At 39.0% G+C, this 19,581-nt stretch overlaps 7 protein-coding genes and 1 long non-coding RNA gene across 18 annotated transcripts in view; 6 read left to right on the forward strand and 2 right to left on the reverse strand.

Annotated features, from left to right (window-relative positions):
* Positions 1-677: 677 nt before the first annotated feature.
* Positions 678-19,581, reverse strand: part of LOC105269763 (aquaporin) — a 53,183-nt gene continuing 34,279 nt past the window's right edge. For 3 of the 4 annotated variants that reach the window (XM_011310260.1, XM_011310262.1, XM_011310261.1), the window contains 5 exons: positions 2,219-2,394; positions 1,996-2,139; positions 1,563-1,796; positions 1,403-1,483; positions 678-1,014 (listed from right to left, as the gene is read on the reverse strand). In XM_011310260.1, coding sequence (XP_011308562.1) covers positions 862-1,014; positions 1,403-1,483; positions 1,563-1,796; positions 1,996-2,139; positions 2,219-2,394 — 788 coding nt within the window. In that variant the 3' untranslated portion in view covers positions 678-861. Of the gene's footprint in view, positions 1,015-1,402; positions 1,484-1,562; positions 1,797-1,995; positions 2,140-2,218; positions 2,395-2,639; positions 2,771-19,581 lie in introns of those variants that run through there. The other variant, XM_011310263.1, reaches the window with a different exon arrangement.
* Positions 3,138-3,626, reverse strand: LOC105269761 (uncharacterized). Its single transcript, XR_892472.1, has 3 exons — positions 3,584-3,626; positions 3,295-3,523; positions 3,138-3,224 (listed from the first exon to the last, which is right to left on the reverse strand). It is a non-coding gene; the product is annotated as an uncharacterized lncRNA (long non-coding RNA).
* On the forward strand, positions 3,360-5,046 carry LOC105269760 (odorant receptor 13a-like). Of its 2 annotated transcripts, XM_011310259.1 has the most exons (6): positions 3,360-3,769; positions 3,908-4,176; positions 4,400-4,499; positions 4,560-4,670; positions 4,727-4,882; positions 4,955-5,046. In XM_011310259.1, exons 1-6 carry the CDS (start codon positions 3,377-3,379, stop codon positions 5,003-5,005), a joined length of 1,080 nt encoding a protein of 359 aa, XP_011308561.1. In that variant the 5' UTR covers positions 3,360-3,376; the 3' UTR covers positions 5,006-5,046. The 2 variants fall into 2 exon arrangements, with proteins under 2 accessions (XP_011308561.1, XP_011308560.1); XM_011310258.1 differs by having other exon boundaries at positions 3,360-4,176.
* Positions 5,397-7,026, forward strand: LOC105269759 (odorant receptor 13a-like). Of its 2 annotated transcripts, XM_011310256.1 has the most exons (4): positions 5,397-6,197; positions 6,302-6,512; positions 6,644-6,799; positions 6,886-7,026. In XM_011310256.1, exons 1-4 carry the CDS (start codon positions 5,422-5,424, stop codon positions 6,937-6,939), a joined length of 1,197 nt encoding a protein of 398 aa, XP_011308558.1. In that variant the 5' UTR covers positions 5,397-5,421; the 3' UTR covers positions 6,940-7,026. The 2 variants fall into 2 exon arrangements, with proteins under 2 accessions (XP_011308558.1, XP_011308559.1); XM_011310257.1 differs by lacking the exon at positions 6,886-7,026 and having other exon boundaries at positions 6,591-6,724.
* LOC105269758 (odorant receptor 67c-like) lies at positions 9,314-11,135 on the forward strand. Its single transcript, XM_011310255.1, has 5 exons — positions 9,314-9,429; positions 9,488-10,330; positions 10,385-10,655; positions 10,705-10,860; positions 10,930-11,135. The coding sequence occupies exons 2-5, from the start codon at positions 9,516-9,518 to the stop codon at positions 10,981-10,983; spliced, it is 1,296 nt and encodes a 431-aa protein (XP_011308557.1). The 5' UTR covers positions 9,314-9,429; positions 9,488-9,515; the 3' UTR covers positions 10,984-11,135.
* On the forward strand, positions 14,879-15,384 carry LOC105269757 (uncharacterized). Its single transcript, XM_011310254.1, has 2 exons — positions 14,879-15,077; positions 15,299-15,384. The coding sequence occupies exons 1-2, from the start codon at positions 14,949-14,951 to the stop codon at positions 15,350-15,352; spliced, it is 183 nt and encodes a 60-aa protein (XP_011308556.1). The 5' UTR covers positions 14,879-14,948; the 3' UTR covers positions 15,353-15,384.
* On the forward strand, positions 15,739-17,604 carry LOC105269754 (odorant receptor 85c). 6 transcript variants are annotated; one of them, XM_011310248.1, is made up of 5 exons: positions 15,739-16,554; positions 16,626-16,725; positions 16,813-16,929; positions 17,012-17,167; positions 17,245-17,604. In XM_011310248.1, the coding sequence occupies exons 1-5, from the start codon at positions 15,740-15,742 to the stop codon at positions 17,296-17,298; spliced, it is 1,242 nt and encodes a 413-aa protein (XP_011308550.1). In that variant the 5' UTR covers position 15,739; the 3' UTR covers positions 17,299-17,604. The 6 variants fall into 6 exon arrangements, with proteins under 6 accessions (XP_011308550.1, XP_011308552.1, XP_011308553.1 ...); XM_011310250.1 differs by having other exon boundaries at positions 17,012-17,137; XM_011310251.1 differs by having other exon boundaries at positions 16,813-16,825.
* LOC105269753 (uncharacterized) lies at positions 18,168-19,493 on the forward strand. The gene is made up of 5 exons (XM_011310246.1): positions 18,168-18,717; positions 18,778-18,877; positions 18,947-19,060; positions 19,178-19,333; positions 19,393-19,493. Exons 1-5 carry the CDS (start codon positions 18,176-18,178, stop codon positions 19,444-19,446), a joined length of 966 nt encoding a protein of 321 aa, XP_011308548.1. The 5' UTR covers positions 18,168-18,175; the 3' UTR covers positions 19,447-19,493.

Raw genomic sequence — 19,581 nt, forward strand, 5'->3', positions numbered from 1 at the left:
TTCACTATATGTGAAATGGATGCGTCTCGCCGAGATATAAACGAATATGACCTTATTTTTGCGCTGGGACGCATAGGAAGCGAGAAAATCGAGTTTTTCTAAATCGAAAAAAAAAAAGAGTCGGTTGATTATCGACTGCCAGCAAAGCAGTAAATCAAAAGAACTACTCAACACTCGATTGTCATTCGTCGATGTAGATATCGCCAATCGGACTCACTGACTATCGGTATGAAGTCATAATTAATGACAGTTGGATTTTGAATTTTGATTCTCAGGTCTGAAAAGGTCAAGCTTTGATCTACATCTATGTGATAGATGAATAGCAAGAGCTTCATTCGTATGGTAGATTAAAAGTTGAAGTTCTGAAAAAGTTTCCAAAGTTGATTGCACGTTGTAGGGGTATAGACGAGTCTTTGGCGAGCACATGAATAATTGATTGAGGTAGATTCCAAACTTTCAGGCTATAGCCTCTCAATTACTCTGTACCTCTCTTTTAGCCATCTAAAAGTTGTGTAGATCGATCTACAGCATTTCTACTGAAGTTTCTCGCCATTATAGATTGTAGTCTATAGCTGTAGATTTCATCTATAGCCGCTGGAATGGCAGAGTCAAGTCGCTCTTTCATAATTCTACTGATAGAGTTTGAATGAAGAATTCAAATCTATTGTCATGTTTTATATTTTTTTTTATTTACTCTTGTATAATAATTATGGAAAGACCAGTTACAATGTAGATATGGAATCCTTCCGTTGTTGAACACAATTGTAGTATAATTTGTACGTAAAATTGTACTTAATTGAAGAATTATGACTAGCAATAGTGACACTAATTGAACGATAGGACTTATTCTAGAGCACTTGGTCATAATGAATCGACACCACTTTTATCCTGTACGAGTGATAATTCCACATCTTTGTTCTCCAGTGTTTCAGGATTTTCCTCGGGAACACTGAACAACACTTGATAGGTATAAGTCCCTAGGAGGGCCCCTAGAACTGGCCCAATCCAGTAAATCTGTAAAAATCAGTTAAAAGGTTTTTTTTTAAATTTTCATTCAAATTTTTAACTGCAGGATTTTTTCATTGAGCTCTTTTTTAATTAATTTTAAAACTACATGTCTTATCCTGAGCTGAGAATGCGGAATTGATTATTGCGGGTAAATAATGCCATTATCGCGGAAATGATTTATCGATCGTAGAGATAACGAAATCACAACATTTCTGCGAAAAATGCAGGTATTTATCAATTATAGGGAATCAATAGTAGCAAAATAAATCGATCGATTACTTTATCACGCGGCATAATCAGAGGAATTTTCAGGTGATTCGTAAAAATTAGATTATTCGCAATAGAAAATTCCTTTCTGGAAATGTTTGTAGGGATATATTTTGGCTAAACTCACCCATTGATTTTCCCACGCACCATTGAAAAAAGCCGGTGCAAAAGTTCTTGCGGGATTCATACTGCATCCAGTGTATGGGCTCTGCAAAAAAAAAATATCTTGTTAAGATTTTTACGATTTTTTACGTTTCAATTTATTGATATTGAAATTGCAAATTTACCGCAGCGAAGGAGAGACCAGCAACAGCTAATCCAAATTTCATGGCCACCGAATCATTGGTATTGGCACATCGAGAATCCCAAGTGGCACATGCCGTGCAGAGAACAATTGCTGTGCACAGCATTTCTATCAAGACTGCTTGGACTTTTGATACTCCTGGATGAACTACTGTAACGCAGAGAGGAATTTTGGAGTCAGCGAAGCCGTCGTTGAATAAAAAATCAGGTGTCACCATCTGCGATTATTTCAAGTCACAAAAGGATCATTTATTTAACAGCCACAAGAACGGAGGACTAATTTTATTCGATAGCATTTTCTTTTATTCAAATATCCTGACCGATTTCAGGCACGAAAACTAGTTTGAGATTTTTATCATTTTAATCCATTTTCCGTTATTTTTTTAGGATAAATAATTATTTTTGAGGGATTCGCACCTTCAGTAATCCATATCCAATGATTGCACCAGTGAATTGCGCGATCATGTAGAGGAATCCAGTGGCAATGGTCTTCTGCCGAATGATAATAGAACCGATTGTCACTGCGGGATTTAAGTGAGCGCCGCTCACGTGCCCCAGCATCTGCACAGAGTAATTAATTCATATCTTAAAATAAAATATCAAATCGATTCATATTGCGTTCCGATTTCTCCAAATTTACCATGATGATCATGTTGACGGTTAAACCAAATGTGAATGCACTCTGCATGGGAGGTGGTGGGCTGCGTCCTAGAGAGCCGATGCACCCCATGCATCCGATGAAGATCAAGACACCAGTACCCACCACTTCCCCCAGGAACATCGTCCTCGTCCCCTTCTGCAGTTTCCACAATCCATCTGCAACCAAAAGAAAATACAAATCCATTTTAAAATTCGTATTTAAATTAAAACTAATAATTACATAATGCATGATTTTCACTTTTGATTTTCGAGGTAATTACGATTTTCTCCTCTTCGTGCCACAAATTTAATTAATTGTTTAATGAAATTATAACAGAATACCCAATTTATTCTGTCTGTCACTAATGACTACATTCTCTTATCTATAATTGAGAAGAAATTAATATATTCGTGGAGATTACCTCTATTAGACATTTTCATTGACAAATTCAAATCGCGAGGCGGAAAAAAAAAATCGCGTAACTACCTCTGCGGAACTGAATCGCATGGATCGATGATCCGATGATCATTCACAGGGTGGAAACTACTGACAAGTGGTTGTGACCGAGGCGATAAAAAATACCTTATCTTGAATGTATTCACTACGATTGCACTCAACACGAATGGGTTAAACACAAATGATAAAACACTCTCTTTTTTTATATTTATTTTATTTAAAAATTTCCTATTTATTCAGTGTCATTTAGTTGAAAATTGTCTGAAATCACTGGAACATGAAAATATGATTAAAATTTCATTAATTTTCCGAGTTTTCGAATACTAATGGCCCTTAATTGAAAAGCTATTAATTACAGAATCTGACGAAATGATGTTGAGGGGCGTCCGTTGCCGAACACAAATGTCCCACGGCTGTTGATTAATATAATTATAAAGAAAATGAGGAGTTAGGTCTCTCCGATCCTTTTTCAATCCATGGAAAGTACAACTCGAGCATTTTTAGCTGTCGTTCCACTTTGCTTCGTTCACCCCAACATCTGAAAAATTCACTATTCCCCAATCCCGTCATTATGATAATAGTTTTTCAAAGTTTCTTGAATACAAAAGTTGATAGCTCACAGCGCAAGCGTTGAGAATAGCCTCTTCACTGACGATTCCCATGATTTACCTCAAAAGTGCTCCAACCGTCAATCCCACCAAAATGGAAAGACTAGAAACAACTCCTACAAAATACAAGAACACTGATTGCGAAACGAATATTAATTACGTCGTGAAGATATCTCGAACTCTGCTGACACCGATTGGAATTTATCCGCTTCATGGATCAGGAACAGCGCTGAGTAATTTCCTGGTGACAATTCAGATAATCATTATTTTTTCGCTGATGCTGTTTCTTCTGGTTCCCCACCTGATTTATACGTACTGGGACGCCGAAGACCTGACGAAGCTCATGAAGATCATCGCTGCACAGGTGTTCAACTCCCTGGCGCTCATCAAATTCTGGACCATGATCATTAACAAGGATTCATTGAGGTGGTGTCTTGCAGAGATACAGGACAGCTGGAGAAACGTCAGCTGCGATGAGGACAAACAAGTAATGATAAAAAATGCAAAAACTGGGAGATTTCTCACAGTTGCTTATTTGAGTCTTTCCTATGGTGGGGCATTGCCTTATCATATTGTCATGCCTCTTGTCGCTGAACGAATTGTCAAACCTGATAATACCACGCAGATACCACTGCCTTATCCCTGTGACTACGTATTCTTCGTACCTCAAGATTCACCTGGTTACGAGATGCTCTTCGTCACGCAGATCATCATCAGCAGCTTAATTCTCTCGACCAATTGCGGGATCTACAGTTTAATTGCTACGTACATCGTTCATGCGTGCTGCCTGTTTGAGATTGTTGGGAGACACCTGGATGAGGTGGGAAAGACCGTTGAGGGAGAGGTCCTGCAGAAGCTCACTCAAGTTATTGATAAACATACCTTTGCTATGAAGTAAGCGTTATCAAAATTAATATATCGCATCATTAGAATATCATGAATAATAAAATGGATAAACATTTGTTGAGTTCCAGCGAATTAAGTTGCCACAAAATAATATTTTTATTTAGACTCCAATATCAAGCGAAGAGAAAATAAAAAAATTAACATCTCGTCGAATTAAAAAGAGAAATTAATAATTTAATGAATTTAAAAAAAACTCCCAATTTAATTCCAGATATGCGTTGACGCTTGAAAAATCTCTCAACATTGTCTTTCTATCCGAAATGGTAGGCTGTACAATAATAATCTGTTTCCTGGAGTACGGAATACTTCTGGTAAATATCACCCCATCATAAATAAAAAATCTCTATGAGTTTCACAGAAAAAATTTGCAGGATTTCGGTGAGAAAAATTACTTGGGAATGGTGACGTATGTAGTCCTGATGACATCAATTCTAGTGAATGTCTTCATCCTATCGTTCATCGGAGATCGATTGAAGGAACAGGTAAATCGATTAATACACCACAATCGGCATGAATAACTAATAAATCTGTTTATCAGAGCTCCAAAATTAGTGAATACACGTACGACTTGGAATGGCACTCGATGCCAAAACATATGGTGCACAATCTGCTGTTCATTATGATCAGATCCAACCAACCAGTGACGCTGACAGCCGGAAAACTTTTTGACGTTTCACTACAAGGATTCGCCGACGTGAGTTTTATAGAATTAAATACATCAATGAATAAATAAATTGCTCACCACTGAAATTACATCTGTCGACAGGTCGTTAAAACATCAGCTGCCTATTTAAACTTCCTCAGAGCTGTCGTATAGTCTTCATGATTAGTATAATTAACACCACCTACATGAAGTCGAATTAGTTCATGTATTAATAATTGTGCATGTAATTGCGCGAAGAATTCCATAGTAAAAATATTTAACATGATTTTTTTTCTTTTCATAAATACAAGAAGGGATTCAACCTCTTCCCAGAAAAGCTACCAGAAGACTATTCCCTACTATTTTCCCACAAACTTCTGACCCTCGTCATTGAAATAATTCCCTCAATCATCTGTAATCATCCTAATTTTCATTAAAGTATAATGCAGTTTTCCGGGAAAAGGTTGAAATTAGAAGTAGAGAACTTTAAAATGCAGAATTGATCAAATCATTTGAACGCAAGCGCAGAGTTGAGTTAGCCTCATCAGAGAAAGATCAGCTAGTGGTCGATGACTTTTCGATGAAGAAGGATGAGCTTGGAGGCCCCCAGTAAAAACACGAGAGTAAATCAAGACGTGGAGCACGCAATCGAGATAATCAGATGGCTACTAAAGCCTCTGGGCTTGTGGCCATCCAATCGTCAAACGCCTATCGAAAAAATGACAAGCATTTTCCTGATGAGTGTCTGCACATTTCTGCTGGGATTTTTAATAATTCCGGGGAGTTTATTCGCATTTGTGAAGATAAAAAATCCAGCAGTGAGAGTGAGACTCACGGGTCCACTGAGCTTCTGCGTCATGGGGATCTTGAAGTACTATTTTCTCTTCATCGAGCGTCGGAATATCGCCACAAGCATTAGACACATGATAGCTGATTGGCAGAAAGCTGTTGCAGTACGTGATCATCGTATTATGCTGACATATGCACAATTTGGAAGATATGGATCAACAATTTGCGCTGGTTTTATGTACAGCGGAGGTCTGTTTTACGCTCTGATATTGCCATACGTGTCCGTTGGTGGTAAAAATGAGAAAAATATTACAATCAGACCTCTCGCTTATCCAAGTCATTATTTGCTGTTCGATCCACAAGAAAGTCCTGCCTATGAGATTGTCTTCACAACTCATTGTTTCTGTGCCTTCGTCATGCATTCAATTACGAGTGCTACATGCAGTCTTGCGGTGGTCTTTGTGATGCATGCCTGCGGACAATTGGAGATCCTGATCATGTGGTTGAAGGATCTAGTGGATGAAGGGGCTGGTAAGAGGTTTCCGAAGGTCATTGATCAACATGTGAGAACTCTCGAGTGAGATAATCTATATTCAATCCAATAATTCATTTTATAAACATTTCCTTCGTAATTCTGAATGATTTTTCAACTAATCGATCAATATTTCCATCGCACGACAGCTTCATCATTCGTACAGAAAAAATACTCCGTGAGATTTGCCTGGTAGAAATTTGCGGATGTACTCTAAATATTTGCTTCATCGGTTATTATTTGATGATGGAATGGGGAGAGGCAGATGCCATCGGAATAACCACCTATACAATTCTTCTCATCTCCTTCGTATTCAATATTTTTCTCTTCTGTTACGTCGGAGAACTCCTTACAGAAGAAGTAAGTACTGAATTAATAGTAGATCACACAATATTATTTGAAAGAACTTCCTTTGAATTAATTGATTGGTACTCAAAGGGATAAGGACGCATTTAAAAAAAATAATTCTGAGTACAAACAAAATTTGTCAGTGCAAAAAAGTTGGCGAAACAACGTACATGCTGGAGTGGTACAGACTTTCTGAGAAAAAAACAGTGGAGCTGACCTTGATCATTTCAACAGCTCAGCATCCTATCACCATCACTGCTGGCAGAATGATTGCCTTGTCTTTGAACAGTTTTTGTACCGTAAGTCTAGTTCTCCACTGGACTGCAGTGGTCTCAAGGGATGAAAACAATTGAATTATTAAAAATATATACTTTTCATTTGACAGGTCATTCGAACATCAGTTGCATATTTAAATCTTCTGCGAGCCCTCATAGATTGAAATGTTACTATTGCGTAGGATTATTGGATATTAAACATGAACAGGAGAATAATTATCTAATTATCTAATTGTTATTAAGAAGGAATCAAAAATATACAGCATTCTTTCAAATTGCTCAACAGTACTCACAAAATTTCCGTTTGTTATGATTTCCAAACATAGTTCAATGATAATTATCTCACATTTTCAGTCTTCTTATCTATCATTATAGTAAATGTCTGAATGTGACATGAGTCTTGCAAAAAACGTTTGGAGTATTCGTTCTATGAGTGGAGAGGGTTCGATTTTTCCCCTCCTCTTCGCTCAGGTGAAGGATAAAAATGAAACAATGATAAGTGCTTCTAAGAAGTAATTTAACTTCATAATCATCAAACCAGCTGACTTGTTCGCAGTGCATGGGAGCTAATTGTCATGAAACAAACGCATGCGCTTTCTTTAGAATATTTAATGTTATCTTCAGTCGAGTATCAACAGTCATTCAAGTGAAAATGCGAGACGACGTGGTAATCCTTGGGGTAGTGCCCAGCCCCTCAGAGCGATCAGAGGCAGATGTGAGATACAGTACTGAGTTGAATCGGTGGTTCCTGACGCCAATCGGCATCTGGCCAACTCGAAGGGACGCTCACATTCTCGAGAAAATACTCTCTGAGTTTCTCGTCTTTCTCTCCTGCTTGATGATTTGTTTTCTGCTGGTCCCCGCCAGTCTTCACACCTTCATAAAGGAGAAAGATCCAAAACTCAAGATGAAGATGATTGGACCGTTGAGTTTTTGCCTAATGGCCATCACCAAGCATCTCTTCCTGTTTAGGAGGAGAGGAGAAATTCGGGAGTGTCTCGAGCACATTGATGTCGACTGGAGGAGAGTTGTACATGCCGATGACCGAGAGATCATGCTGATGAAGGCCAAATTTGGTCGGTTCATTGCTTGGCTGTGTGCTGGCTTCATGTACGGTGGTAGTATTTTTTTTCATACCATCATGCCATTCTCGTTAGGGACTCTTGTCACACCTGACAACGTCACAATTCGACCGCTTGCGTATGCCATTTATGATCCGCTCTTCTCTGCCCAAACTACACCGGCGTATGAAATAGTTTTTACCATTCAGTGCTTCTCTGGATTCGTTACTAACACTGTTACGATAGGTGCTTGCAGTCTTGCTGCTGTATTTGTACTTCATATATGTGGACAGCTTAAGATTGTAAGATCAAGATTGGGGAGTTTGGTCAAGGGAAGGATAGATGAGAACAAAAATGTGAATGAACGAATGGCAGAGATCATTCAACTTCATCTGCGAGGTCTTGAGTAAGTCAATTTTATTACTTTGCAAGTGTTCTTCAAGACAAATGTCTTCTTGCAGGTTCGGTGTCCATGTTGAAATGATTTTAAATGAAGTCTGCCTCATTGAATTCGTTGGCTGCACCATGAACATTTGTTTTCTTGGATACTACTTTATGACGGTAATCAGGAAAGTTTATTTGGAAAATATGAGGAGGCGAATGAAAATGTCATTGTTTCAGGAATTTGAACAGAGTGCGGCGATAGCCACCGTCACCTACTGCGTTCTCCTAATATCTTTCATCTTCAACATTTTTATATTTTGTTATATTGGTGAAATGCTGACACAACAGGTAAACAGGTAAATGCTCTTCCACATAATGTTGAAATCTTTGGGATTGTTTTCAGGGCGATAAAGTTGGAACTACCACATACATGATTCCCTGGCATGAACTTCCACCAAAAAATGCAAGGGCTATAATCCTTCTTCTCGCGATGACCAGACAGCCGGCTACAATCACAGCTGGAAAAATGGCGGAATTATCCATTCGAAGTTTTTCTGGAGTGAGTTGAAAATTGGATTATCCTAATTAAACAAAAATTATTTAGTTACCAAATCCATCGTTTCCTAGGTACTCAAAACAGCAGCTGCTTATTTCAATCTACTGCGAACAGTTTTAATATAATCCAAGCAATGATGGCATCCCCATTCTCACATAATTGATATTTCAAAAAAATTTCTTTATGAATTTCAACAGGGACAGGTCCCTCAACAATTTCTTCACGAGCTTTGTGAGATTTTCGCTATTTTATTCACATTGTAGAATAATGTTCTTGTTCAGCCATAGGATTTCTCCACGAACTCCTTATAATCTTAACATAGATGCTTTCCGCATAGGTCAAATGTACATTATTTTCACCCATTTCTATTCGGTGGTTTTCGTTAATTTATCTAGAGCTCGTTATTTAAATATTAAAGTGACAATTCCATTGAAATTTCACTGAAAATTTCTATTATATCGGATGGAATCTGTTAACGTCAGAAATCTTGGAAAAGACATTTAAAATATTCGTTCTGCGAGTCGAGAAGGTCGGTTCTTTCCCTTTCCACCCTCTTCCGATGAAGCGCAAGAAAAAATAGTGATAATTCCTTCTACGAAGTAATTTAACTTCATAATCATCGAGCCACCTGGGTTTTTCACAGTGCAGGAAAGGTAATCGTCATGAAGCTGACGCACGCGCTTTCCTTGAAATATTTCTCTCTATCCCCAGTCGAGTATCAACAGTCACTCCAGTGGAAATGCGAGACAAGGTGGAAATTCTTGGGACAGTGCCCAAGCCCTCAAAACGTTCAAAAGCGGATGTGAAGTACAGTACTGAGCTGAATCGTTGGTTCCTGACGCTAATCGGTATCTGGCCAACTCGAAGCGACGCTCACATTCTCAAGAAAATACTCTCCGAGATTCTCTTCTTCCTCTCCTGCTTCCTGCTTTTTTTTGCCATGGTTCCTGCCGTACTTCACACCATCTTAAAGGAGAAAGATCCACAGCGCAAGATGAAGATGACTGGACCGTTGATTTTTCACGCGATTGTCATCATTAAGCATTTTATCCTGGTGATGAAGAAACGGGAAATTCGAGAGTGTCTCGAGCACATGGATGTCGATTGGAGAAGAGTTGCACATTCAGACGAGCGAGAGATCATGCTGATGAAAGCGAAATTCGGGCGGTTCATCTTTTTGCTGGACGCTGTCTTTATGTACAGCGGGGGTTTTTTCCACAGCGTGATCGTGCCACTTTCAATGGACAGTTTTGTCACTCCTGACAACATCACAATTCGACCGCTATCTTATGCTGTTTATGAGCCACTCTTCTCTACCCAAACTAAAACGGCATATGAAATAGTCTTTACCATTCAGTACGTCTCTGCATTCGTTGCTAACACTATTACCATCGGATGTTCCGGTCTTGCTGGTCTATTTGTTCTCCATATATGTGGACAGTTCAACATTGTGAGATCAAGATTGGAGAGTTGGGTGAGGGGAAGGACAGATGAAAGCAAAAATGTGGAGGAACGAATGGCAGAGATCATTTACCTTCATCTGCGAGCTCTTAAGTAAGTCAATTTCATTACATTATGATTTTTCTACGAGGCAATGTCTTCTTCCAGGTTTGGCGCCCAAGTTGAAATGATTTTGACTGAAATCTGTCTAATCGACTTCGTTGGTAGCATCATACACATTTGTTTCCTTGGATACTACTTTATAACAGTAATGGGAAAAATTTATTTGGATAATTTGTGGAGGTGGGTTGAAATGTCATTGTCTGACGAATTTGAACAGAATGCCGCGATATGTATCGCTACCTACTGCGTTCTCTTAGTGTCTCTCACCTTCAACATTTTTATATTTTGTTATATTGGTGAACTGCTGACTCAACAGGTAAACATACTCTTCCATATTATGGTGAAATACTTGGGATTGTTTTCAGGGTGAAAAAATTGGAACTACTGCATATATGATTCCCTGGCATGAACTTCCACCGAAAAATTCAAGGGCTATAATTCTTATTCTCGCGATGACCAAGCAGCCGGCTACAATCACAGCTGGAAAAATGGTGGAATTATCCATTCGAAGTTTTTCCACAGTGAGTTGAAAAATTTGTTTATCCTAATTGAACAAAAATTATTGAGCTACCAAATGTATCGGTTTCTAGGTACTTAGAACAGCGGCTGCTTATCTCAATCTCCTGCGAACCATTTCCATATAGTCCGAATAATGATAGAATATCTATTCTCACATAATTAATATGAAAAAAAAAATTCTATATGAATTCTAACTGGTCCCGAAATAGCCTCTCCATGAGCTTTGTAAGATTTTTGAAATTTTATTCACATTGTAGAATAATGTCAAAGTCCGCACTTTGTTCACTCATAGGATTTCTCTAGAAACTCCTTATAAGCCTAATACAGATGCTTTCCGCATACGCCAAATGTACTTTATTTTCCCCGATTTCTATTCACTGTTGTCCATTAATTCACCCAGAGCTAGCTGCTGAAATTTCAAACTGAAAATTCCCTTAAAATTTCAATGAAAACTTCAATTATATCGGATGAAATCTGTTAACGCCATAAATCTTGGAAAAGGCATTTAAAATATCGGTTCTGCGAGTCGAGAAGTTCGATTCTTTCCCTCTCCCCTGTCTTCCGATGAAGTATAAGAAAGAGGTAGCGATAAGTGCTTTTACGAAGTAATTTAACTTCACAATCATCGAGCCAGCTGGTTTTTTTCACAGTGCATGAGAGGTAATTCTCATGAAACTGACGCACGCGCTTTCCTTAGAATATTCCATTCGAGTATCAACCAGTCGAGTATCAACAGTCACTCCAGTAAAAAATGCGAGACAGGGTGGAAATTCTTGGGGCAGTGCCCAAGCCCTCAAAACGTTCAAAAGCGGATGTGAAATACAGTACTGAGCTGAATCGTTGGTTCCTGATGCCAATCGGCATCTGGCCAACTCCAAGTGATGCTCACACTTTCGAGAAAATAATCTCCGAGTTTCTCGTCTTTCTCTCTTGCTTCCTGATTTGTTTTTTGCTGGTTCCCTGTGGTCTTCATACCTTCATGAAAGAGAAAGATCCAAAGCTCAAGATGAAGATGATTGGACCATTGAGTTTTTGTCTGATGGCCATCACCAAGTATCTCTTCCTGATTGTGAGGAGACGGAAAATTCGGGACTGTCTTGAACACATTGATGTTGATTGGAGGAGAGTTGCTCATTCAGACGATCGAGAGATCATGCTGATGAAGGCGAAACTCGGGCGTTTCATTGCTTTACTGTGCGCTGGCTTTATGTACGGCGGTGGTTTTTTCTATCATACCATCATGCCCTTTTCAGTGGGTAATTTTGTCACACCTGATAACATCACAATTCGACCGTTAACTTATGCTGTTTATGAGCCACTCTTCTCGGCTCAAACTACACCGGCATATGAAATCGTCTTCACCATTCAATGGTTTTCGGGATTTGTTAATTATAGTGTTACAATCGGTGCTTGCAGTCTTGCGGCGGTATTTGTTCTCCACATATGTGGACAGCTCAAGATCGTTAGGTCGCGATTGGGTAGTTTAGTAAAGGGAAGGGTAAACGATAGGAAAAATGTGGATGAGCGGATGGCAGAGATCATTCAACTTCATCTGCGAGCTCTTGAGTAAGTCAATTTTATTACTTTGCAAGTGTTCTTCAAAACAAATGTCTTCTTCCAGGTTCGGCGTCCATGTTGAAATGATTTTAAATGAAGTCTGCCTCATTGAATTTGTTGGCTGCACCATGAACATTTGTTTTCTTGGATACTACTTTATGACGGTAATCACGAAAATTTATTTGGAAAATGTGGGGAGGCGGATGAGAATGTCATTGTTTCAGGAATTTGAACAGAGTGCGGCGATAGCCACCGTCACCTACTGCGTTCTCCTAATGTCTTTCATCTTCAACATTTTTATATTTTGTTATATTGGTGAAATGCTGACTCAACAGGTAAACAGGTAAATGCTCTTCCACATTATGTTGAAAATCTTGGGATTGTTTTCAGGGCGATAAAGTTGGAACTACCGCATACATGATTCCCTGGCATGAACTTCCACCAAAAAATGCAAGGGCTATAATCCTTCTTCTCGCGATGACCAAACAGCCGGCTACAATCACAGCTGGAAAAATGGCGGAATTATCCATTCAAAGTTTTTCCGGAGTGAGTTGACAAATTTATCCTAATTTCCATTATTCCGAAATTATTAAATCCTTAAATCTATTCATGTCTAGGTACTCAAAACGGCAGCCGCTTATCTAAATCTCCTACGAACAGTTGTAATGTGAATAATAACAGTATTTAATTTCTGATACCATTGGCATTTCGGAATTTTTATCCAGCTCAAGACATTCGATCAGAATTTTCCCTTTTACTATTTTTGTGATCATAAATTCTGGATAGAAGTATATGGACACAGATTCATCTATAATATTCATAAGGATAATTTCCACTCCAATGAGACCAGTGACATTTTTCCCAGAAAAAAAAAATAAATTATCCTAGATATTGATTGACATACCATTAAAACCCGTTAATTTCCAATCCATTCGTTGTATTTCTCAACCCTTTGCTCATCGATATTAATATACCCGAAGCAGACGACATTCTCCCCATCCAGAAAATCCAGAAATAACTGATTTCTCAGTTCCATCCTTGCCCCATGGCATCTGCTGACATTCCCACAATTCAGGAATTAATGACAAACTTCCCAATCAATTTCCCGGATATGACAGCCCCTCTTTTTGCGCAATCGCACTGGGCATTCCATTCTCTCCATTTTAATCCATCATTTCTCAGTGACTTGCCAACATCGTCCCCTCAAACATGAGCACAGACTTGGCAATCAGCGGCGTCTTCAGACAATCAGACAGACGGAAAATTGATTTTGCATATAGCACCCAAGTAACTCGTCTGGTATCAACATCAATCGGTCTGTGGCCCCTGCACCTCCAGTCCAACGTATTCAAACGTTTCATCTTCAAGTTCCTGGTGATCACAATCTCCTATTTACTTATATTCTTCTTCATTGTGGCGTGTGGCATGCACGCTCTTTACATCGAGACAAATCTCCACTTGAAATTGAAACTTCTCGGTCCCATCAGTTTCTGCTTCATGGCAATAATCAAATACTCACTGCTGATTGTCCGTCAGGAGAAAATAGGCAATTGCCTGAGGCACATGGACAGCGATTGGCGGCGATTCGGTGATCTCGATGACCGAAAAATTATGCTGACCAATGCTCGGACTGGAAGGCTTGTAGGAATTCTATCTGCCTGCTTCATGTATGGCGGGGGCGTATTCTACCGGACAATAATGCCAATCACTATTGGTACCCGAATGACTCCTGAAAATATCACGGTACGTCCACTAATTTGCAAAGTTTATGAGCCCATATTTGGGGGACGGAACAGCCCGTCCTACGAATTGTGCTTTGCTGGCCAGTGGCTCTCCGGATTTGTTGTCTACAGTATTGCAATCAGCACCTGCAATTTTGCTGCTATTTTTGTGCTGCATGCCTGCGGACAGCTTAAGATCGTCATGTCTCGACTCAATGATTATGTCGAGGGGACCAGGAACGTCAAGACTTCCGTTGAGGACAGAATACGCGAAATTGTGGAGCTGCATCTCAGAGCCTTAAGGTAATTATTCCTCTCTTCCTCTGTATTAAAAGAACAAAAGTTTTTTTTTCAATTCAATCAGTGCAATTAGTTTAATTGGCTGGTTAGTTGGATGTTCACCGAAGCTAAGAGCTATTTTAATGTAAATTTTTTCATTTTTCAGACTTATTTTTTCCACTCAGTCAATTCTTAATGAAATATGCCTCATAGAAATTGTTGGCTGCACCTGGCACATATGTTTCCTGTGTTATTATCTCCTCACGGTAATTGATATTTAGGGGAGGACCTGAGGAATAATTGGAATAATTGGTTATCGGGGTATGAATTTAGGAGATTTCAGAGAATATGGGGACAGTGGCGATGATCACGTATTGCTTAATGTTCACATCGTTTACCTTCAATATATTTATTTTCTGTTTCATCGGGGAAATGCTGATGCAACAGGTAGGGATAACGGCCGTTGGCGTTGCTCAATATAAAATTGATAAATTTCTCGGTGGAAGGGGAAGAAAATTGGCTCGACAACGTGGATGATTGATTGGTATAAACTTCCAGGTAAAAGTCCCAGGGATCTCATTTTGATATTAGCCATGGCGAATTATCCCACCAGTTTGACTGCAGGCAAAATGATCGACCTTTCGTATGCCTGTTTCTGTGGTGTGAGGACATTTTATTTCATTGAATCCACGAGGAGAACTGGAAAAAATAAAACCCCGACTTCCGTAAAAAGAGGGAGAAATTTATGAATAAGTGGGGAATAACTAGACGTTCATATGAGAATGAAGGGTGCCATTTTTGAACGGTTTTCCTTGAGGAAATTATTTTATTTAGGAGAATTCTTTTGGTATTTGTATTAATTTCTCTGCATTGGATGTTTCAGGTTCTCAAAACTGCAGCCGCCTATTTCAATATTCTTCGGACACTGATTCAGTGAAGAGCCAACAGTCACTGCACAAAAATTATTATAACTTAATTAGCTGAAAATGTAGAGATGCGGTAGTGTTTTTTTCAAAATATAAAGTGTACTGAGGGAAAAAATTGGAAAAAATTGGAAAAAATCGCCCCAAGAAATTCATTTATCTCCATTTACTCAGACACTTTTCGTTTTGACGCTATAAAATGACTGAAATGGTATTATGCTCGGTGATTACTCGTGCGGGGTAACCACCTGGTAATTTTCTCAGGCTCAACCACAAATAGAGCCATTGGCACCCCCAATCACAGGGTGATTCCTCCCTCCAATACGCAAGCGCTTTGTCGCAGCTTTTTCCCGCTCGAGTTAAATTTCTCCAGTATTCCCTGAATCGTCGATGAGTAAAATATGAGAAACCAATCGTCAATCGTCGGCCGGAAGTCAGTACCAGCGAAAAAATCAAAAAGTGATTTCAAAGAGGCAACTAACATCAGCCGATGCCTCTTAACACTTCTCGGTTTATGGCTATCAGAAAATCCCACGAAACTCCTAAAAAAAGTGTTATTGGACTTATCAATCGTCATCTGCTATTTCCTCATATTTTTTCTCCTCATCCCATGCGCTCTTCACACATTTATTATCGAAAAAAAACCTAAAAAGCAGATGAAGATGATTGGACCGATGAGTTTCTGCGTTATGGCATTGATAAAATATTTTTTTATGATCATAAGGCGAGAAAAAATTCGCGGGTGTCTCCATCATATTGAGATTGATTGGCGAAGAGTTGAGAGTCTTGAGGATCGAGAGATAATGGTGAAGAATGCTAAAATCGGTCGTTTCATCACAAGTTTATGTGCCACGTTTATGTACAGCGGTGGATTTTTCTATCGAACAATTTTACCATTCGCTCTACCGAGAAAATTACTACCTGATAACACAACAATGCGGCCCCTTCCGTATCCCGTCTATAGACCCCTATTTAATTCACAAAATACCCCTGTTTATGAAATAGTATTCACAACCCAATGGTTCGGGGGTTTTGTTATATATACCATTACTGTCGCTGCATGCAGTCTTGCTGCTGTCTTGACTCTCCACGCATGTGGTCAACTGAAAATTGTCATGTCACGACTCAATGATTTTGTAGAAAACAGTGTGGGCACCGATAAAACTCTGACGAGTAAACTGGGGGAGATTGTGGATCTCCATTTTCGCGCATTGCAGTAAAATTTCATTTAACTCTTTATATTTTTTACCAATCATTTTTAATTAACCTCAAAATTAATCTTTTCAGATTTGCTGTGAAGATCGAAGGCCTTCTGAACGAAATTTGCTTCGTAGAATTTATTGGCTGCACCATGAACATATGTTTCCTGGGGTATTACTTGATCACGGTATCCATGCACGAATAATTCTTGTGTGCAATCCTTGACTCACGACTTTATGTATGAGTTTGTTAATAATTAATTGAATTTTAATAGGAATTGGAACAAGGTAAAAGTTCAACAATAGCAGTTGTAACGTATCTCTTCTTGATAACATCATTCACATTTAATATTTTTATCTACTGTCACATTGGTGAACTTCTGAATCAGCAGGTAATTATTGAGGGGAAAAATTCATTCGACAATTTGAAATAAACCCTCACGCAATCTATTGTTTTTTTCCTCTTTTGTTTAGGGGAAAAAAGTTGGGACAACTGCATACATGATAAATTGGTACGAACTTCCAGGGAAGAATGCGAGTGGTTTGATTATACTTCTGGCCATGTCCAATTGTCCAGTGACAATTACAGCTGGAAAAATGGTGGAGTTGTCATATGCCACTTTCTGCAATGTGGAGTGTCACGGATTTTATTTATTTTCTCAACAGACAATGAAGATCCGGAAGCATTAACTGTTGATTTGTTGCAGGTTCTTAAAACGGCGATGGCATACTTCAATCTATTAAAGTCAGTCATTTTGTAACCGATGACTCGTGGATATTGTGATCAATATCTTTTGGATTATGAAACGCTCGGTTGTAGGATTGTTAGCATAAATTTTTAATTGATAGATAATTATGAAATTCTTGTAGTCTCACTTGTTTGTCGTTGAAAGATTTTTAAAATGGTTTATAGTAGCTTTTTTAAACAATCATAAAGCATAAGCTCTTGGTGAATAAATTTTAGAAGACAGAATTTTACTGCCGACGTCATTTTACGAGGCGTGGCACCTCCTCTTGTGTGGGTGGTGCTACAATTGCCCCGCCTTATTTATCTGTTGAGGATTTATTTGCACTGGATAATACATTGAGCGATTGAAAATAAAAAATTGTTCACAATAATCGCATTCAGGGATCACCATTCTCAATCTCCGACTATTTGGAGAATTTGAACGAACCCACCCCAACGACAACTCTGGCTGCCCCATCAGGCAATTTTCTCACGGTCTTACTAAAATAATCTAGCCACTCCCGCCCTTCTCCAACTCGAATTTGCAGACGCGCACGCGTTTTTAAATTAGCCATTCCGTTTGAATATAGCGATTTGCAAGCGTTAGTTTCACCAAACCTCTGTATAAGAGAATAATCATGAGGAGCGAATCCCGAGTCCTTGGGTCAATCCCCCCTCAAACCAAGAGATCAGAACTTGACACGAAATACGGTACCAACATGGGCCGATGGTTTTTAATGACCATCGGTATCTGGCCACTGCCATCAGACGCTCACATAATAAAAAAAATTCTCTGTGAAACGTGGATAGTAATGTGTCATAGTTTGATTATTTTCATTCTTGTACCCGCCTTTCTGAATACAGTTTTGATCCAGAAGGATCCCCGCAAGCAGATAAGAATGATTGGACCAATGATATTTTGCACAACAGCCTTGACAAAATACAATTTTTTGGTGGGGCACAGACAGGCAATCAGCAAGTGCATCGAACACATGAACATTGACTTTAGAAGAGCCAAGAGTGATAACGACAGATCAATTGTCCTCAATTACGCCAGAACTGGAAGGACAATTGCCACTGTATCAACGAGCCTCATGTACGCCGCTGGTTTTTTCTACCGGACAATTTTACCCCTGACACGACCTGTCATCGTTACATCCAACAATTTGACCATTCGACCATTGACAGCTCCAATCTACGATCCTCTTTTCAGTGCTTACACGTACAGATCGTGGACCCTAGTGTTCATCGGTCAATGGTTCAGTGGCTATGTGATGTACACAACTGCTGTTGGTGCTTGTAATTTGGCGACAGTCTTTGTTCTTCATGCCTGTGGACAATTGAAGCTTGTCATGTCGAGACTGGAGAGCTGCGTCGAAGGAAGCAAACATGTCCCAGCTAGTGTTGAAGACAGAGTTGCAGAGATTGTAGAGCTGCACGTTCGATCATTATGGTAAAAATATTTCCTCCCAGGAATTTCGTAAGTGTATAACGAATGCTTCTTGAATTTCAGCTTTGCCTTTCGGGTGGAAACGATTCTCAATAAAGTATGCTTCGCCGAAGTTGGGGGATGCACGCTAGTTATATGTTTCCTTGGCTACTACCTGATAACGGTGATTAGGAGGAATGGGAAGTGCCCGAAAATATTGATTAATGTGATTTATTATTTGAATGAACTCTAGGATGTGAATTCGCATGAAACAGCAATATCGCTACTCACGTATTACGTACTCATAGTTTCCTTTACGTTCAATATTTTCATTTACTGCTATATCGGTGAATTGCTGACACAACAGGTAAGATCATCGATATAATGAATTCATCGATTGCAGTCGATTTATTATATTCCTTTCAGTTAATTATTGCTCTTCACTCAAGTCCTTCAGAACGCTTTTATTATAATATTTTTTAAGGGAATGAGAGTTGGCACTGTAGCCTATTTAATTGACTGGCATAAATTGCCGGTGTCAAGTGCTAGAGGTATCATGCTGATAATATCAATGTCTGCGTATCCCACGAGTATCACAGCGGGAAGAATGATGCAGCTGTCGTACAGCAGCTTTTTGAGTGTCAGTATCACATTTTTATGGACAAATATTCAATAAAAACATGCCATCATTTATTACAGATTATGAAAACCTCGGTGGCGTATCTGAATGTTCTCCGAGAAATGACAGATTGAATGTTTTATATTGTTATTATTATATCAATGTTCAAACTGAATACTTACGTCACGAATTTCGAAATAAAAACGGAGATGATTAGATTTTTGTGAGACATGCCGTGTAAATTATTGCGCACTCTCTGAACTACGGTG

Source organism: Fopius arisanus, unplaced genomic scaffold (assembly GCF_000806365.1).
Source record: "Fopius arisanus strain USDA-PBARC FA_bdor unplaced genomic scaffold, ASM80636v1 scaffold00074, whole genome shotgun sequence".
Lineage (NCBI taxonomy): Eukaryota > Metazoa > Arthropoda > Insecta > Hymenoptera > Braconidae > Fopius > Fopius arisanus.

Excerpts from the sequence above, each read along its gene's own strand:
- LOC105269753 (XM_011310246.1), top strand. The coding sequence starts at position 18,176 with ATGATATTTTGCACAACAGCCTTGACAAAATACAATTTTTTGGTGGGG. Across the intron at positions 19,061-19,177 it reads GTGAATTGCTGACACAACAG|GGAATGAGAGTTGGCACTGT; the intron begins GTAAGATCATCG and ends ATATTTTTTAAG. Across the intron at positions 19,334-19,392 it reads CGTACAGCAGCTTTTTGAGT|ATTATGAAAACCTCGGTGGC; the intron begins GTCAGTATCACA and ends CATTTATTACAG.
- LOC105269760 (XM_011310258.1), top strand. The coding sequence starts at position 3,377 with ATGGAAAGACTAGAAACAACTCCTACAAAATACAAGAACACTGATTGC. Across the intron at positions 4,671-4,726 it reads GAGATCGATTGAAGGAACAG|AGCTCCAAAATTAGTGAATA; the intron begins GTAAATCGATTA and ends TCTGTTTATCAG. Across the intron at positions 4,883-4,954 it reads CACTACAAGGATTCGCCGAC|GTCGTTAAAACATCAGCTGC; the intron begins GTGAGTTTTATA and ends ATCTGTCGACAG.
- LOC105269757 (XM_011310254.1), top strand. The coding sequence starts at position 14,949 with ATGATTGATTGGTATAAACTTCCAGGTAAAAGTCCCAGGGATCTCATT. Across the intron at positions 15,078-15,298 it reads CGTATGCCTGTTTCTGTGGT|GTTCTCAAAACTGCAGCCGC; the intron begins GTGAGGACATTT and ends TGGATGTTTCAG.
- LOC105269759 (XM_011310256.1), top strand. The coding sequence starts at position 5,422 with ATGAGCTTGGAGGCCCCCAGTAAAAACACGAGAGTAAATCAAGACGTG. Across the intron at positions 6,513-6,643 it reads GAGAACTCCTTACAGAAGAA|TGCAAAAAAGTTGGCGAAAC; the intron begins GTAAGTACTGAA and ends AAAATTTGTCAG. Across the intron at positions 6,800-6,885 it reads CTTTGAACAGTTTTTGTACC|GTCATTCGAACATCAGTTGC; the intron begins GTAAGTCTAGTT and ends TTCATTTGACAG.
- LOC105269758 (XM_011310255.1), top strand. The coding sequence starts at position 9,516 with ATGCGAGACAAGGTGGAAATTCTTGGGACAGTGCCCAAGCCCTCAAAA. Across the intron at positions 10,331-10,384 it reads CTTCATCTGCGAGCTCTTAA|GTTTGGCGCCCAAGTTGAAA; the intron begins GTAAGTCAATTT and ends GTCTTCTTCCAG. Across the intron at positions 10,656-10,704 it reads GTGAACTGCTGACTCAACAG|GGTGAAAAAATTGGAACTAC; the intron begins GTAAACATACTC and ends GATTGTTTTCAG.
- LOC105269754 (XM_011310247.1), top strand. The coding sequence starts at position 15,740 with ATGAGAAACCAATCGTCAATCGTCGGCCGGAAGTCAGTACCAGCGAAA. Across the intron at positions 16,555-16,625 it reads CTCCATTTTCGCGCATTGCA|ATTTGCTGTGAAGATCGAAG; the intron begins GTAAAATTTCAT and ends TAATCTTTTCAG. Across the intron at positions 16,726-16,812 it reads TGGGGTATTACTTGATCACG|GAATTGGAACAAGGTAAAAG; the intron begins GTATCCATGCAC and ends GAATTTTAATAG.